This window comes from Lagenorhynchus albirostris, chromosome 11 (assembly GCF_949774975.1).
Source record: "Lagenorhynchus albirostris chromosome 11, mLagAlb1.1, whole genome shotgun sequence".
Lineage (NCBI taxonomy): Eukaryota > Metazoa > Chordata > Mammalia > Artiodactyla > Delphinidae > Lagenorhynchus > Lagenorhynchus albirostris.
In genome coordinates, this window is record NC_083105.1 from 2,079,395 (window position 1) to 2,095,908 (window position 16,514).

General features: G+C 59.3%; 1 protein-coding gene across 2 annotated transcripts in view; it reads right to left on the bottom strand.

Moving 5' to 3' along the window:
- Positions 1-16,514, bottom strand: part of TAFA5 (TAFA chemokine like family member 5) — a 196,159-nt gene that overhangs the window by 61,806 nt on the left and 117,839 nt on the right. For both annotated transcript variants that reach the window (XM_060164726.1, XM_060164725.1), the window contains exon 2: positions 9,978-10,127. In XM_060164726.1, the coding sequence (XP_060020709.1) occupies positions 9,978-10,127 (150 nt within the window). The remainder of the gene's footprint in view (positions 1-9,977; positions 10,128-16,514) is intronic.

Genomic DNA, 16,514 nt, shown 5'->3' on the forward strand with positions numbered 1-16,514 from the left:
AGCCGTGGCCCAGTGATGAGCGCTGGTGTCACCTCTTGCAGGAAGTCTTCCCAGGTAGCCACGGCCTGAGTCCACAATTTCCTCTCCTGGGGTCTCGTGCTTCCTCCACTCCCCCACACATTGCAGGACACAGTCAGGACCTTTTGTCCCATGTTCCCCGGGGTCCTCGCTGAGGCCAACAGCCTGGGCTGCTCTCATTCTGCACCCAGGTCTGGGCCTCTCAGCACTGCCGGGTGTTTCCCAGAGGGCACTGCGGCTTCCTGGGGGGCACTGAAACCCAGGGGCCTCCAGGCTGCAGCTGACCACTTGGGGCAAGCTCCACGCCCCTTGTGGCCCAGTCTCCAGTCTTTAAAGGGGGGCAGATAAGAGTGCTTCCCTCAATGGGCGTCTGTGGACACCTTCAGCAAGGCCCTGGTGACCATGTAAACCTGCACACGCTGGCCTTTAGGAACTGTTCGCAAAGCTCTGACGCGCCCACGTCAACTGCAGCTTTGCTTGGGGGGTCCTGAAAAAGTCCAAATTTAAACTCCGCCCAGGGTCGGGGGCTCCGGAGCTGAGCGCCCCCTCTGCCCTCCTTCCTGAAGGAGACAGAGAATCAACAATCTCAGGGAGGGGGACCTGCCTGCATCGGCCTGGACAGGGCCTGGGGACTCGCAGGGGACCCTGGGCAGAGCCCTGTGTTAACAGGGTCTCACGCACGCCCCCGCCACGACGAGTGTCTGCGATGTCCCTGAGCTACAGGAGCGGGACGGGAGGCAGGCGGCCTGCAGATCTGTCTGCTGATCAGCGCAGAGCCCCCTGCACCCTTCTCTGAATAATGTCACAAGCGTCCCTGCTAACGGCTGCAATCAGAGCACGAGGGTTCCCACCACACGCTGGGGCACATCAGCTCCTGGTTCCTGGAGAGACTCTCCTCCAAGATGTTGCACAGATATTTCTTCTCTACACGCTGACAATCCTCAAATGCTGATTAAAATGTGTAAGATGAGGGCGGCGACGTTATTAGCGTTCTGTTTTATAGCTTTCAGTGCACGAGCCTGACACATCTGCTGAATTTATTTTTGAGTATTTCATTCTTTCTGAAGCTACTGCAGGTGGAATTATTTTCTTGAGATCACTTTCAGATTGTTCCCTACCATTGTGGAGAAATTCCATTGAGTTTTGTGTACTGACCTTGTATCCTGCAACCTTGCCAAACTCCTTTATTTCTTTTAAGTGTGTACGTGGATTCCTTCAGATTTTCTCTGCAGAAGATCACATCATCTGTGAATAGATAGCTTTACTTCTTCCTTTCCCATCAGGATGACTTCTGTTTACGTCTCTCCCAGCTGCCCTGGCCATGCTGCCAGGACAATGCTGAACAGGGTGGCCAGAGGAGACATCCTCGTCTTGTTCCTGATCTTAGGGCAAAAGCGTCCAGTCTTCCCACTGAGTACGATGCTGCCCGGTGGCTTTTCATAGATGCCCTTTGTCACGTTGAAACGTTCCCTTTTGTTTCTAGTTTGCTGAGTGTTTTTATCTTGGAAGGATGTTGGATTTTGTTAAATGCTTCTTCTGCAACTATTGGCACGATCATGTGACTTTTGACCTTTATTCTATTAATACCATATGTCACAGCTACTGATTTTCTTATGCTGATCCACTCTTGCACCCTTGAGATAAATCCTCCTTGGTCGTGACGTACAATCCTTTCCACACTCTCCTGGACTCAGTGTGTTAGTGTTTTGTGGAGGAGTTCTGCATCTGTATCTATAAGGTCTGTAGTTTCCTTGTAATGCCTCTTCCTGATACTTTTGGTATTGGGGTAAACCCAGCCTCGTGGAGTGAGTCAAGAAGTGTTTTGTTTGGAAGAGTTTGAGAAGAATTGACATTAATTCTTCTCTAAATTTGGTAGAATTCACCAGTGGAACCATCTGGTCCCGGGCTTTTCTTGCTAGGATGTTATTAGATTATTAACTCACTGTATTGACTTGTCATGGGTCTACTCAGACTTTCTATTTCTTCTTAAGTCAGTTTGTGTGTTTCTAGGAAGGTGTCCCTTTCACCCAAGTTACCTGATGTGTTGGCACACGGTGGTTTATAGTATTCCTTTCCACCCTTTGTGTTTCTGTGAAGGAGAGTAAAAATAAAGAGGGTGTCCTCCCTTTAGTTTCTGATTTAGTAATTTGAGCCTTTTCTCTCTCTCTTTCTCTGATCAGTCTAGTTAAAAATAAAGTTTCGATACTTTTGTTTATCTTTCAAATAATCCACTTTTGGTTTAGCTGATGTCCACTGTTTTTTCTAGTCTCTGTTTTATTTATTTCCATTCTAAGTTTTGTTATTTTCTTCCTTCTACTCGATTTGGGTTTAGCTTGTTCTTTTTTGAGAGGCTTAAGGTGGATATCTTTCTTTTTAATATAATTTATGTACAGGTAAGGTTAAATAACTTACTTTTTACTAACGGCTGTATATAGCAGTTAGCTCACACAATTTCTGAAAATTTAACAGGACTCTTGCAAGTCACTGCAAGCCTGCTCGGCCCACCACGGGGGGCAGGTCTAGCAGACTCCAGACAGCAGGTGACACAGATAAAGGGTGGTGCAGGAGGCCAGGCAGGGCTGGACCCTCACTCACACCTCTGCTGCTCCTCTACCCACAGCTCGCGGAGCTTAGCCGGACTGCTGGAGGCCACTCAGCTGCAAAAAGGGCACACACAGGTTTCTAAATATGCATACTCACTTTTCCAAGTATTAAAACATCTAAAAGCTTTTGCCCCCAAAGACGGAGGCCCCCTGTCCACTCTGAATCCTGTCCTCTTTCCTCTCAAAGAACGGAGTCTGGGGTCTGGACGTGGCTGTGGGGTGACCACGCATTCAAGTCTGCTGCTAAAAGACACTCTGGGAGTTCTAGGGCACAATCGGGGCCATGGAGCAACGCAGCTGGGCGTGGCCACCTCCGTGGGACACAGGGCTCAGCTCCTCCAGGAAGCCTTCCGGGGTTTTTGCTACCGCATCTGCCCGGTTCGGCCCCCATCAGGTTTGTGCTGCCCGTGACGGCCCCCTCCTCTCATCTCATGCTTCTGCCTCTGCACCCACCCTAGCGCTGCTGCAATGGCCCTGGGGAGAAGCAGGGTGATCCAGGTGAGGCTGCAGAGCCGCGTGCTGAAACACCAAGGCCCCCACCTGATGGAGAACTAAGGGCCACCCAGGCATGGGCCTCTGGGTTCCGTCCAGTCCTCACAGCGGGGAGCTGCCCGTCCCCTGAGGCAGCCCTGGGCCCCTAACCCCTAACACCCTTCTGGGAATTTCCAGCCACTCCCAGCTTCTCCGTTCCTCTCCGTTGCCTCGTTCTCTCCACCAGCATCTAAAGGCCTCACGTTTCCTTCCCTTTCGCTTCTGAGCCTCAAAGCCAGGTCCCAGCCTCCCTGCCCCTTCACAGGACCTTGGGGTGGGGGGGGGGCTGCAGACCGTGCTGCTGAGGTCACGGCCCACGATGCTCCTTATGCCGCGAGGCCAGTGTGACACAGAGGGGCCGTCCAGGCTCTGCTGGATCGAACGCAAAGCAGACTTCGACTCAAACGCTCTCTGAAATTTTGTTTCCCAGTTATGTGATTTTTACCGTATCCTACAAAACAGATGCCGGGCGCTGCCATCAGAGCTTAAGGAACGGTGGTCTACACTCGCCTCCCCTGTCAGACCTTCCCCAACCTGAGCTCCAACCCAACCAGGCTGCAGAACAGCCCGCGTCCTGACCCCTGGTCCTCACTGCTCAGGGGTGACTGGAGTGCCGGCCCCGCCCCCGTCACGTCTCCCCCGCCCCCTGCCTCGTGCAAGGCCCCCCCACCCCGCCTTCCCAGTTCACCCCCCTCATCAGCTCTGTGCATGTGTGTGGGCTTTGCCTCAATTCACACACCTTACGATTCACGACTTAAAAGTGCATCATTCAGTGGTTTCAGTGCGTCCAGAGCCGTGCATCCATTGCGTCAGTTTTAGGGCCTCTTCATCCCCCCAAAAGAAAGCCCGTTCCCCTACCTATCCCTCCCCAGCCCCTGGGAGCCACTAATCTGCTCTCTGTCTCTCCGGAGCTGCCTGTCCCACGTAAACAGAATCACACACCACGTGCCCTCCGGGTCTGGCTTCCTCCCTGAGCGTCCTGCTTTCCAGGTTCATCCAGTCGTTCTTTTGTACAGCTCAATAACGTTCCATTGTACGGACACACCACGCTCCGTTTACCCATCTGTCCACTGATGGACGTCTGGGCTGTTTCCACCTTCTGTCTGTCAGGGCAGATGCTGCTGTGAATGTGTGTGGACAAGTTTCTGAGTTGCCAGCTACAAGTTGGCACTCGTTGACCTTCAACCCCGTCCTGAAAGGAGTTCAGGGTGGAGATCAGGAAACAGGCTCTCTGTGCTCCGGGAAAGACTGGCAGCACAGGCCTTCAGATAGTTAGATCTTTTCAGGAGATTTTATGAGCCCGATTCTTGCATCTCCTCTTATGTAGGGAAGCACTAAAATCCTTCGTGGTGACGTCTGCTCCTCGTGACTTGCAGAAACCTTCTGCAGAAAATATGTGCTTGACTGCATGGACTCCCCCTTCACCAAAGTCTCATGTATGCTGACCTTCCCCCCGCCTCTTTGGAGCGGTCCCTCAGAGCTCTCTGAGATGCTATCTCCTGGGCTGGAGTCCTCACTGTGTCCCAGATAAAGCTTAACTCCCAACCCTCACGTTGTGCCGTTTTTTTTCAGTCGACAGAGTGGATGTGTGTTTTCATTCCTCCTGGGGAATACCTAGGATTCCATTCGGAGTGGAACTGTTAGATCATAGGATAGCTCTTGTTTAATCAAGATCATTTTTCCAAAACAGCTGCTCCCTTTTACATTCCCACCAGCAGTGTAGGAGGATTCCGATTCTTCCACACCCTCGGGAACAGTTGTTGTCATCTGACGTTGGAGTCTAAGCTGCGCTTTCCAGCATCTTATTGTGTGCTTAATTTGCATTTTCCTGCTGACTCATGAGAGCTGGCATCTGGTTATTCACGTCTATCTTCTGTGAAGAAATGTCTACTCAGATCCTCCGACAATTTTAAAATTGTGTTAATTGTCTTCTCATTTTTGAGTTGGAGGAGTCCTTTATATAGTCTAGATAAAGGTCCCTTATCAGATCCACAATTAGCAAATATGTTCTCCCATTCTGTGGGCTGTCTTTTCACTTTCTTGATGGTGTCTTCTGAGGCACCAAAGCTTTTCATTTTGGTGAAGTCCCATTTCTCCATTTTTCTCTTGTTGCTTGTGCGTTTGGTGTCATATGTAAGAATCTTTTGCCAAATCCAAGGTCATAAAGAGTTACCCCTGTCTTCTGCTACAAGTTTCATCATTTTAGCCCTTAACATTAGGTCTTTGATCCACGTTGAGGTTGCTGGCATATATATGGCGTGAGGCTGGGATCCAACCTCGTTCTTTTGCACATGGAAATCCAGATGTCCCAGTGCCACTTGTTGACAAGACTACTCCTTCCACGTTGGTCTTGGCGCCCTTGATGAAGACCAGCTGATGCGATGCAGGGTTTATTTCTGCACCCTCAACTCCTTGCATCTACTAATGAGGTGCCTCTTCTGGGTCTTCACTTCGTCCCTGGCGGGGACCCAGACTCATCCCAGACCACAGCAGCCATCTGCACACAGACCCCTCTCAAACAGCCATCGCTGCTCCCGCTTCCTCAGCAGAACCCCTCAAAGGCCATGTCTGGAACAGGCATGTCTCACACGTGGCTGGGAAGAATGTAAATGGGGGACGGGTGGTTCCCTAGGTTGGCACATCAGTTCAGAGAGAGCCTCTGAGCATCACACCTCCTCTCACTCTAAGAGGAGTGTGGTGACGCTCAGCTGTTACCCAGTCTGTGCGCACAGCTGGTGAGCACCCAGGAGGCCTGGGGCCACGGCTCTCCACCCAACACCCTGGGCCCTGTCTGCATCCCAGGCTCCCTGGAAAGGAAAGGTGTATTACGAGATCTGACCCTGACGTTCAGGGATGTGACCTGGATGCATTAGTTCCCTGCTCAGGAATACAAAGGCATGTTGGCGAGAAGACAGGCCAGCTCCCCGCAGGTGCCAGGGGTCAACAGCATCAGCCAGGAGGTCCTGGCAGGGACTCTGGAGAGCCTGGCAGGCCATACACAGGAGGACCCTCTCCAGACTGGACTGTACCAGCCTAGGCTGCGACCTCCTCCTCAGGGCCGCAGCGGCCCTCACAACAGGCCTGTGTGGAACTCCGCCTGCCTGCCACACCCCATGGCTCCCAGGAACCCTGCCGGGCCCGGCCTAAGACCCCTGCCCTCACGCCCACCCCCGCACCACGGCTGGGGCAGCGCTACTCCAGAAACAACCCTCTCTTCTCCCGCCCGACTGCCCGTGCCCGGCCCCTGGGCACCACGCCGCTTTCTTTACTTTGTTCTCTTCCAAGAGACTTTCACGAGGATTCCGCTGATGGGAGGAAGAGCCTCCCTTTATAAAGAAAGAGGCCACTTCAGGGAGAGTGGAGCTGCCTGTGGGTGACCTGCTGTGGACTGGGCGGGGCGGGGCCTGGGGACTGGGCCTCGGTCCTCTCAGCGGTGCTGCAGGGGCGTCGGGGCCACGCGCATTTCCACCGGTGGAGAGGGGCCCTCGGAGCCTTCCAGAGCTGCAGTGCCGGCAGAGGAGGCTTTTAACCGAGGTGTCCACGACCAGCGGCAGCCCCGAGGGTAGGTGCCGTTCTGTGTTTGTGTGTAAGGACGTGGAGCCTCGCAGGGATAGTGGGGCTTCTTTGAGAAACTCTTTCGCTGATGGTTCCATGAGTTGGAAAGACCCTAGGCAGGTTAGGGTTAGGGTCCAGGCTGCGGGGGGGGGGGAAGGGGTTGCAGTTTACCCAGAAACACAGCCAGGAACTCCCCTCTCACCACCAGCCCCCTCCTTTTACAAAGAGATACTTTCTTGGTGAGCTCCTATTCATCCTTTGGTACCCTATTCAAATGCTCCCTTGAAGATGCAACTTTGCTAAGGTCCTGGACAGGAAGTGACGGCTGTACTCTGGAGTCCCCCAGCCCCTGCCCCACAGTCTGGACCCTAGCCCCCCAGCACTGCATGTTCTAAGTACTAGGTACCCCAAGAGTCAATCTCCCCTTCCAGCTCTCCTCCACCCAGGAGCAAACACCTTATTTGATCAAACGAATGAGTGAGGGGGCAAATGAATGAACGATAAGTTAATAAATAAATGAATAAACACGTGAACAGATGCAGCTGGGCTCTAGTACTTCAAGCCCACGTATTTACCAAACATGACAGGGTCAGCACAAACCGTCCCAATTTAAGGCCCGTTCCTCCGGAATACCAAGCAAGCCATGCAACCCGAGTTTCCTCTTTAGCAGCACAGTTCACACTTGAGGAAACATTATGTGCACAGAGCAAGAACACAGAAAGGCAAAAATTAAATTAGACGGCAGCCTGGAAATGCCCGCTGTGCAAAAAATGCCAGCTGACTGATTTGTATGGCCTCCCCGGAAAACGGCAGGGTTTTAATTTGGGTCTCTGGGACCCAGCTCCTGACGCGCGGGGAGGCTCACAGGAGAGGGGTGAGAACGCGGTTTCGGATGAGCAGACCCAGATTCAATTAGTAATCAGTCTGACCTGACTCTCCCGAAGGCTCCCAGAGCTAATGACCAGAGGGGAGGGCAGCGGGCCCGCACCTCCCCCTCCCTCCCTCCTGGCCGGGAAGAATCCATCAATGTTAGCCCAGAAGGCGCTCTGGCCGCTTCTAGTTACAGGAGCTGCAGATGGGGATGCGGTGGCTTAGCCCAGCTCACTGGGGGTCAAGGCGGTCCACCGGCGACCCACTGGGCAGACAGAGTCTAGGGTCAGTGGAGCGGCCTCGGAGCAGCTAGGCCTTTCCTCTCTGTAAAGACTGTCTGTTTCTGAGGATGGTCCCCAGAGGCAAGGACGTTAGCACTGCGCATGGACATCTGGCTGTCCAATCACACCCCGTCCGTGGGATGCCGATGGCTAGACGCTCTTAACAAGGACAGACAACAGCTTCTTAGAAACAGAACTGATGCCAGCACGGGTGCTTCCTTGCCCCAGATCCTCAAAAGGCACCAGCTGTCTCAGCATCCTTCCACTAGCCTCCAGCCCCCGCCACGGCACAGTCCTTTCCCACCATCTCCCAGGTGCCCCCGACATTCCGGGCTGGCAGCACAAGGCATGTAGCACGTGGCCGAGGGGCCTGAGGGAAGCAAGGCAGGTCCCGGGGGCGGCCGGGTGGTCCTGGAGCCCCGTGCACCTCCAGGGTGCTTCTGGGCACCCCAAGCTCCGTGGGTGAGGCTCCCGCAGCCAGCTCAGCCCCAAAGGTGCACAGGACGTCGGGGCCTGGAGTGGTGAGGGCCGGGCCTGCTCCCTCGGGCCAAGAGCCCAGGCCCGTCCCTGACTCCTTCCCTGTCCTGCTGGAGGCCATGTGGGGCTAGAGCTCCAGGCCCCAGGCCCCGAGCAGACTCACTGCCCCAGCCAGGTCCCCGGACAGTCCTGGACAGGCTCACTGGTGACACTGACCCGGGCCCCTGAATCAGCCCCATCCCCGAAGGGCCCGTCCTTGGGGGCCTTTCTCCCTTTGGGGGCTGCACTGGGACCCACCCGGCTTGTCAGAAAGCCTCCGCCTCAGGGATGATGTGTCCTCGCTCCTGATGCAGCCCTACCAGCACTGCTGGTGAGCCTCCCAGAGTGGCCGGGAGCTCACGATGCCCCAGCCCTGTGCTCAGCACGCCCGTCACCTCTCCCGTGACCTTCGCCAGCACCGCCTGCAGCAGGCAAAGTGGTTCCCCCCACGTCCTAGGTCAGAGCAGGGGAGCCGGTGGGACTCCCTGGCGGAGACAGCAGATTGAACCAGGGAGCTGGGCCCCCAGAGCCCGTGCAGAGGCTGGAGGGGAGGGGAGGGACCGACCAGAAGAGCTAGGGTCCAAGTCCAGCTCTGGGCGACCCTGTGCATCCCTGCCGCCCCCACGGGATGGACCGGCTGATACCTTGGATCCTCCACCTTGACCACGGTGACCGCGACTCCTCCAGCCGCCCCACACCCCTGCATGGGGCCATCCACCCCAAGGAGCCTGGACCAACACAGGCAGCTGCCAGCCAGGCCCACGGGAGCCCCCAGGCCGCCCAGAAAAGGGGTGTCCCCCCTGCTCTAGTCCTGGGGCTGGGCAGGGTTCCGGCCCGGCTCCAACGCCGCCTCCCCACTCGCCCGCTGGCCCCGCCCCAGACCCCTGCTGGGCCCCGCTGCGTCCGGCCTTGGGATGCCCAGGTCCCCTGCAGAGCACCCACAGCGTCTCCTGCACCAGGGGACGCGCCCACGTCGGTGCCCTAATGGAAGCCGCAGGGACTCCTCCCCGCTTTGTAAAGGCGGCTTGTGGGTCTGTTTCTGAGGACGGTCCCCAAAGGCACCACCTCCCACAAGGTGCCTGAGCATTAGCTCAGCAAGAACGTTAACAGGACGTGTCTTGTCCCCGAGCCGGCTCAGCCTCAGTGGTGTCACCAGCCTACCCAACGGGCACATCGCGTCAGCTGTCCTGGGAGCCTGTGGCGGCCCCGCTGCACGTCACGAAGCCTGGGGCACCTGCCACCTGCCACCTGCCACCTGCCAGACCCGCAGGCACCTCAGACAGAGACCACACGGGCATCAGGGCCATCTTGCTGGTGTCACCGCCTCCACCCCTCTGCCCGCAGCAAGCCTGACTGGCCAAGAAATGCCCTCTGGCCCCCTGGGCACCCGGCTCCCCGCCAGCCTGCACTCCACGCCCACGGCCAGCAGGCAGCCCTCAGGTGCACGACCGGCACGGCCGGGGTGGCGGCCCCGTGCAGCCCGAGGCCTCGCCCAGCGAGCAGGGCGCCTCGGTGGAATGTCCTGGGGGCTGGGGGCATCTCGTGGACCCTGGGCACGCAGCCTCTTGTGGCCCCCGACGGCCGCCCGGGCCGGGGCTCTTACCGTCCACGCAGGCGGGCCTGGCTCTGGTGGTGCCCGCGATCTGCCCCTTCCTGCACGCGCAGCGAGCCGTCTGCCGGGCGATCGTCCTCCGCGGCTGGCTGCTGTCGCGGTCCAGCGTCACAATCTCACAGGTGCCGGCGGCCAGCTGACCTGCAAGAGAGACACAGATGGGGCTGAGTGGACGCGCCTGGAGACCAGCCGTCCCAGCACCACACCGAGTGCCCACCTGGCGCCCGCCTGCAGAGGGACCCAGAGGGACATCTGAACCCCCCAGACGACGCTGTCAGACCCACCCCGTGAAAGCCAAGGCACCGGGTCAGGCCAGCGACCTCCACGCTTCTGCTGCATGGCTTTGGCAGCCTTGCCTGGGCGACAGGACGTTCAACGTGCCCCATCTCAGCCACTCCTGGAAATGAAGGGCTGAGTCACAGGGGAAGGGCCCCCGGTCACGAGTCAGGACCTGGGCTGCACAGGGCTCCGTGATGGGAGGCCAGGCTGGCCTGGAGCGGCCTCGGTCTGTGTCTGGACCGGCCCAACCTGCCGAGAAGGGACCCGTCTCGTTTGCAGGTGACGACTCCATGGGTTTCACTGGCTTCCTCACCCCCCACGTGCCTCCTAAATCCAGGGAGGGCACCACTGCTCTGAGGAGCTGAGGGGGCAGCATCCCAGCAGAGGGACATGCCTGCCTGTAAACCAGGATGCCCTGAAGAGGCCAGATCAGAGACCAGACAGGCAGCGCTGGCTCTGGACGGCGGGTGCCGACGCGGGAAGCCCGGCCGCTGGCCCCAGGGAAGCTGCAGGTCCTCCCCGGGCCTGGCTGGTGCCCCACCGGTCATCCCCGAGCTGTGAGCCTAGATCTCTTGGTGACACCGGGTGGCCCCTCGGTGTGGCCACACGGCCACAGCCTCCACCGCGGCGTCCACTCACTGCCTCACTTTCCTTCCCTCAGCAAACAATAAGCACCACTGTATGCCGCCCTCTGCGTTGGGCCCTGGGACCACAGTGCGAGAAAGCGGACGGTACTCTGCCCCTGAAGGTCCCTCCCAGCTCGAGGATACGGCCCCGTACAGATCCCAGCCCACCGCTATGCAGGGGGTCGGCAGGGAGAGAGGATGGGGGTGCCTGCCGCAGCTCCAAACAAGGGAACGACGAGGAGGTGACACCCAGGAGATGGTCCCCACGTGCAGGGGAGGAGGGTGGCAGTGTCCACCCCACAGATGAAAAGCTGGCAGCTCCCTGGGGCTCCCAGGCAGCCGTTTCTTCAGCCCTGGGTGTCCTTCCTCATACACTGCTGTCACCCCTGGCCCCCTCCTCCAGGCAGCCCCCCAGGCCCTCCAGGCGGCTCACTGCACAGGACTGCCCTGCCTTTTTGTCACTGATGTCACCTCTGGGTGCCCAGCCCGGCCTGGGGCCAGGCTGGCAGGATACAGTGCATGGAGTAGCCACCGGCTCCATCAGCCCAGAGCTGCCCAGGCCACCCTGACCCGGGGGAAGTCACGTCTGGGTGTGACCGACCCAAGAGGCAACGGGGTGTCTGCAGTGGGTGCCAGACATGCCCGGCCCAGGGCCTGAAGGGAGCTGTGCACGGGGACCCCAAGCCAGCCGCCCAGAGCCCGTCACGCACGGCTCACGGGAGAACCACGCAGGTGTGGGAGGAAGGATGTGGGCCCCGGGCCCCTCCTCCTCGACCTGCTGGGACCCCCCTCCCCTTGCTGAGCAGAGCCTGTTCCATGGCCAACACCCCAGTGCCGCCTCCCTGAAGGCTTTGGCTGTGATTGAACGTGCACTAACTAATTACACGCAAAATTATATACTGCACTAAGAACCAGCAAAAATAGACAGACGCGTAAATAACGAAGTAGATAAACAAATGCAGCAGAGGGAAGAGCGTCGTGGATAGTGAGGTGTGCGTTTCTGGTAACAACAGTGGTTAGAGCCTTAAATACAGACGTGATTACGGGCAACCATGCATCTGAGGGGGTCCAGGAGCTCACAGCAAAGATGCTGAGACTCGTGGGCTGGTCCGACTGTGCGACGTGCGGTCGGGCAGCTGCGTGGGTTATTTTAAGCTCTACGTGTTGCCGTGGGGCTGCTCCGGCGCTCTCGGTCCTCGCTGCCGCCCACTCTGACCCCAGACACCTTCGGCTGACGTCAGTGGCCGGCAGAGGCCCGTCTCCTCGGAACCTGAGCCCTGGTCAGTAACTAACAAAGCAACTGACCGACCAGCCATGGGAACCCCCTGACCCAGGCACATCGCGCCTCTGGAGCCTGGACCCTCGTTTGTAAGGGGGTGGCCGGGCAAGGTCCCCGCCGGGGGTCTGAGGGCTTCTACGTCCAGTGCACCCCTCCCACGGCAGCCGGCAGCCTCACGTCGTCATCCCCCCAGGTGCCACGATTCTGGACCACGCCCCGTGGACCAGTGGCGCTGGGGTAGGGAAGGACAAGGCGGCCAAGGGCCCCCCAGTTCCTCTGCATGTGCACCCACGTGGAGATGAGGCGGACAGCAGGTGTCCTGGACTGTAGCCAGTGCCCAGGGGCTGCCGTAAAGAGGCGTCAGAGACTGGGGGCCTAACCCCCAGAATATTCACCCGTAGCCTGGTGGCTGCAAGTCTGAAATGGAGGCCGCGGCAGGGCCAGCTCTCTCAGGGTGGCCGTGGAGGGGGGGCCTTCCTGCCTCTCGTGGGTCCTGGTGGCCGTTTCTCGCCTCGTAGCCACACCAGTCCCGTCGTCACAGACCTCCTGGTGTCTCCTCTTCTCACAAGGTCGCTGGTCATGTTGCCTAGGGTCCACTTAGTGGCTTCATCTTAACTGCAGCTGCAAAGCCCCTATTTCCAAGTAAGGCCATCGTCCCAGGTAACAGGGTTGGGACCTGAATGTATCTTTCAGGGACACCATCAATCTATGAAAGGAAGAAAACCAACCTCTGCCTGGGAGTGTGGAAAAGCCGAAAGGGGACGAGCCAGCACCGGGGCGCACGGGCCCAGGCCACGCACGGCTCCGCGTGCCTTCGGGACACCACGGGTCCCGGTTCATGAATTTATTACCAGCTCACAGCCTAGGCGCCCAGCCCGGCCCCTCTCCATCCCTCCACACCGTGTTTCCTCGGCTGCCCTGGCCTCCCCTTCTGGGGTTTCCAGCCCTCAATTCCGTGTTGGGGGTTGGCTGTCTGCAGACTCGGGTCTCCTCCCGGGCTTTCATCCCAGGACCTTCACGTGGTCCTCGCCCTGTGCCATGACCATCCTCCCCGGGCTGGGCTGGGTCTCGGATGTTGTCCCCGACCCCTGGAGGAGCTCACGGATAAACGCTCCCATCCCCGGCTGCCTCGCCCCCAGGCTCCACCGCGCTGTCCTTAGCTCAGGCGCCCCGCACCTCTGACAAGGTTGGCAAACGGCAGTACGTGAACGGCTCCCATGGGCAGGTCCAGGGCTCCTGGAAGCAAGCAGCCCAGGTGAAGGGCAAGGGGACAGGGACAGGGTGGCAGCACATCACAGGGGCTCAGAATACAGGCTCAAGAGGTGCTCGGCGAGCTCGGAAGAGGCGGCGTCCTGAGACACCAGGTGGCTCTCCCCGCGGGTCACACAGCTGAACACGGAGTTCAGGCACGAGAGGGGTGGTCCACCCGCACCATGAGGTCGCCTGGTGTCGAGGAGAAGACTGCCCGGCCCCGCCCACGCTGTCGGTTCTGCTCTGGGGGTCGACAGTGAACTTGGGCTGCGCAGTTAACACACAGTACTTAGAACTTGACCACGTGCTCGGAACTCACCGGACTCGCCATGGACTCAGCGGATCTCTCCTCCAAGGCGCTGGTCCGTCCCTGTCTGCCCACACCTGACCTGGAGCTCCCAGGCCCTCCCACACAGCTGCCCAGGAACCCACAGCACCTCATTCAACCTGCATCCAAGTGTGGGGCACAGGGCAGGGGGGAGGACAGGCAGCCAGCTGGCCCTGGGCCCCCAGGGGACCACACTGGCCGCCTTAACTGGGGCTGACGTCCTGGACACCCCCTGTGGCACTCAAGCCAGCTCCAGGCAGGCGCCCACCCAGCACCTGGAAACCTCTCTGCTCCACTCAGATTTCTGGTTTGTTGTTAAAAGGTCACCCCCTCGCACTTCAGCCCCGGTGTCCTCTGACCAGGCCAGTGGCTTCGTGACGACGGGTATCTCAGCCACAGGGCTGAAGGCCGGCCGGGACCCCCTGGGAGCCTACTGCCCCCAGGAATGACCCTCCCCAGGTCCCGCCGTGCCCGCCCTTCATCCCCCGCTCCGGAAGCTCGAGGAACCAGGGACCCCAGGGTCTGGGACAGCACCGCGGTTACAGCCGGGAGCACACGTGGGACACGGGCCTCCGAGAGGAGTGGGGAGGCCTGCAACGGGCCAGGCCAGTCCCCACACGCCTCCCGGTGGGCCCTCCTCCTCTGGGAGAGGGCAGCCAGGAAGATTCTAGAGTCTGGGCTCCCCCTTCCCTCCTTCCCTTGTCTCACCTCTGCTCTCTCTCTCTCTGTGTCACACACACAGACACGCACACCAACACACAAGACGTGGTCGGCGTTTTCTTCGGGGGGGCGGGTGGGATTGTAATTCTTATTGTCTTCCCCCAGGTATTTTTGTTACAAAGAACCTGTATTACTTTTAAAACCAGAAAGAAAAAAAAATGCTTCAAAAATAAAACAAACAAGAAATCACAATTCCTTCCCCAACAGCTGCTCCCACCATGCACGCGGCCCACACCTGCCCACGTCCTCCTCTGCAGTGGGGACACAGGCCGGGCCTCCCTGCAGCTGCCCCCCAAGCCCAGCCTGGCGCCTGGACCCACAGGCCCTGCCGGGGCCCAGGGAGGAGAGTGTCCATGCGTGCACACGTGTGTGCCTGAGGGGTGATGGGCGGCTGCCGTGAAGACGGAAAGAAACAAAACTCCAGGGAGTCTTCTTAGGAGAAAAGCAGCAACATAAGCATTTAACACAAAAGCCAGATGCCGTAGAGAGACGTGTAAAAAAAGAAAGAGATGCTCACTTTCCCCCAGAGACAGGCCTGCAGCTTCTCACTAGACGGCGGAGGTCAGGGTGCGCATGGGTGGTCACGCAAACCCCCAGTTCTATGGTCTGATTCTGTCCCCTGACACTCGTGGCAACGTCATTGCATGTAAACAGCTGGCCACGCTCCCCCTGGACGCTGTCACCTCTGCCTGCAGCTGGGGGTCCCGCGGGAGAGCAGGAAACACCCCCCCAGGAGAGGTCAGGTCCATCACCTCTCACCCCCATCCTGGCCACCCATTAGGAGGCAGCCTTGCCCAGCCGGGGGTTCAGATGTACCATGACCTACAGGGCTGGGATCTGCTGCTGGGACGGGGGAGGGCGCGTACCACGCCTACCTCGCTGGTGGTGGCTGAGCCCGTGGAGGGGAGCTTGGCTTGGGAGCGGACCCCCAAGGGGCTCACTGCCTCGCTGCCTCAGTGATCCAGGCCGCTGAATGTGCCCCAGGACCAGGGGCCGGGGGCTCCTACCACCCACGCAGCCCCAGAGGCTAGGAGTGCAGAGCTACCCCCAGCGACAGCACTGGTCCCTGAGGGGCCGGACCAGACTCGGTGGGGGGCCACACCACGCCCTCAACGCTTCCCCATCAAGGCAAGTACCACCACCGTCCCTGTTTCTACAGATTTTCCACAAGCGGCCCACAGAGGTTTCTCCCATGCCTGAGAGATCCTGACTGGGGGCCTGGGGCTCGGGGAAGGGGCCCTGTGGAAAGTTCCTGTGGAACACGCACCCTCCCGGTCCCCGGGCCGCCTCAGGCTGGGAGCGGAGGGCAGCTGCATCCCGAGTGCTCACGGGCACAGTCCCTGCTGCGACGCTTTGGCTGAGCCAAGCTTTGCCAAGTTTCATTTATTCCCTGAGCTGGACCAGGCAGGACGGCCGGATACCAGCCCCTCAGCATCCCCTGCACGGCCCCCAACCAGGGCGGCCACCAGCCACACCCTGAGCAAGGGCACTGGAGGGGCTGAGGGGTCCAAACTCCTGCTCAGGAGTCATTTCTCAGTGCAGAGAACGGCCTGTAACCTGGGTGTAGGTCTCAGGAGGGCACGGTCCAGGCCGCCCCGCCCCCCCCCCCCCCCCCCCCCGCCCCGGCGCCAGATGGATGGGATACCAAAGGATGGCTCTGGGCAGCCGGTGCCCCATGGCCTCCCGGGTGGGAAGAGGCCCTGGGGCGACTCAGCTGGGCCTGGCCCTCCGGCAGCCCCCGCCCCGTTCCCGGGAAGGCACCACAGCCATTTAATCCATCTGGGAGGAGGTCTGACAGAATAAAGGCACTCAGAGAGGATGGCATTTAGCAGTCACGAGTGTCAGCCCTGTGCCCGGATGAGGACGAAACCTGGGCAGCCCAGGAGGCCAGCAGGGCCTGAGGCCGGCACGGGGCGCGGAGCTGACCACAGGCTGGGTCACCTCCAGGCACACGCGTGACCAGGAAGATGGGGGCCCGGGCAGGTCCCCAACAGGAGGGAAAAGACCCAGATGAGAAGGCGCCTCTGCCCTCGGGGAAGGTCCAG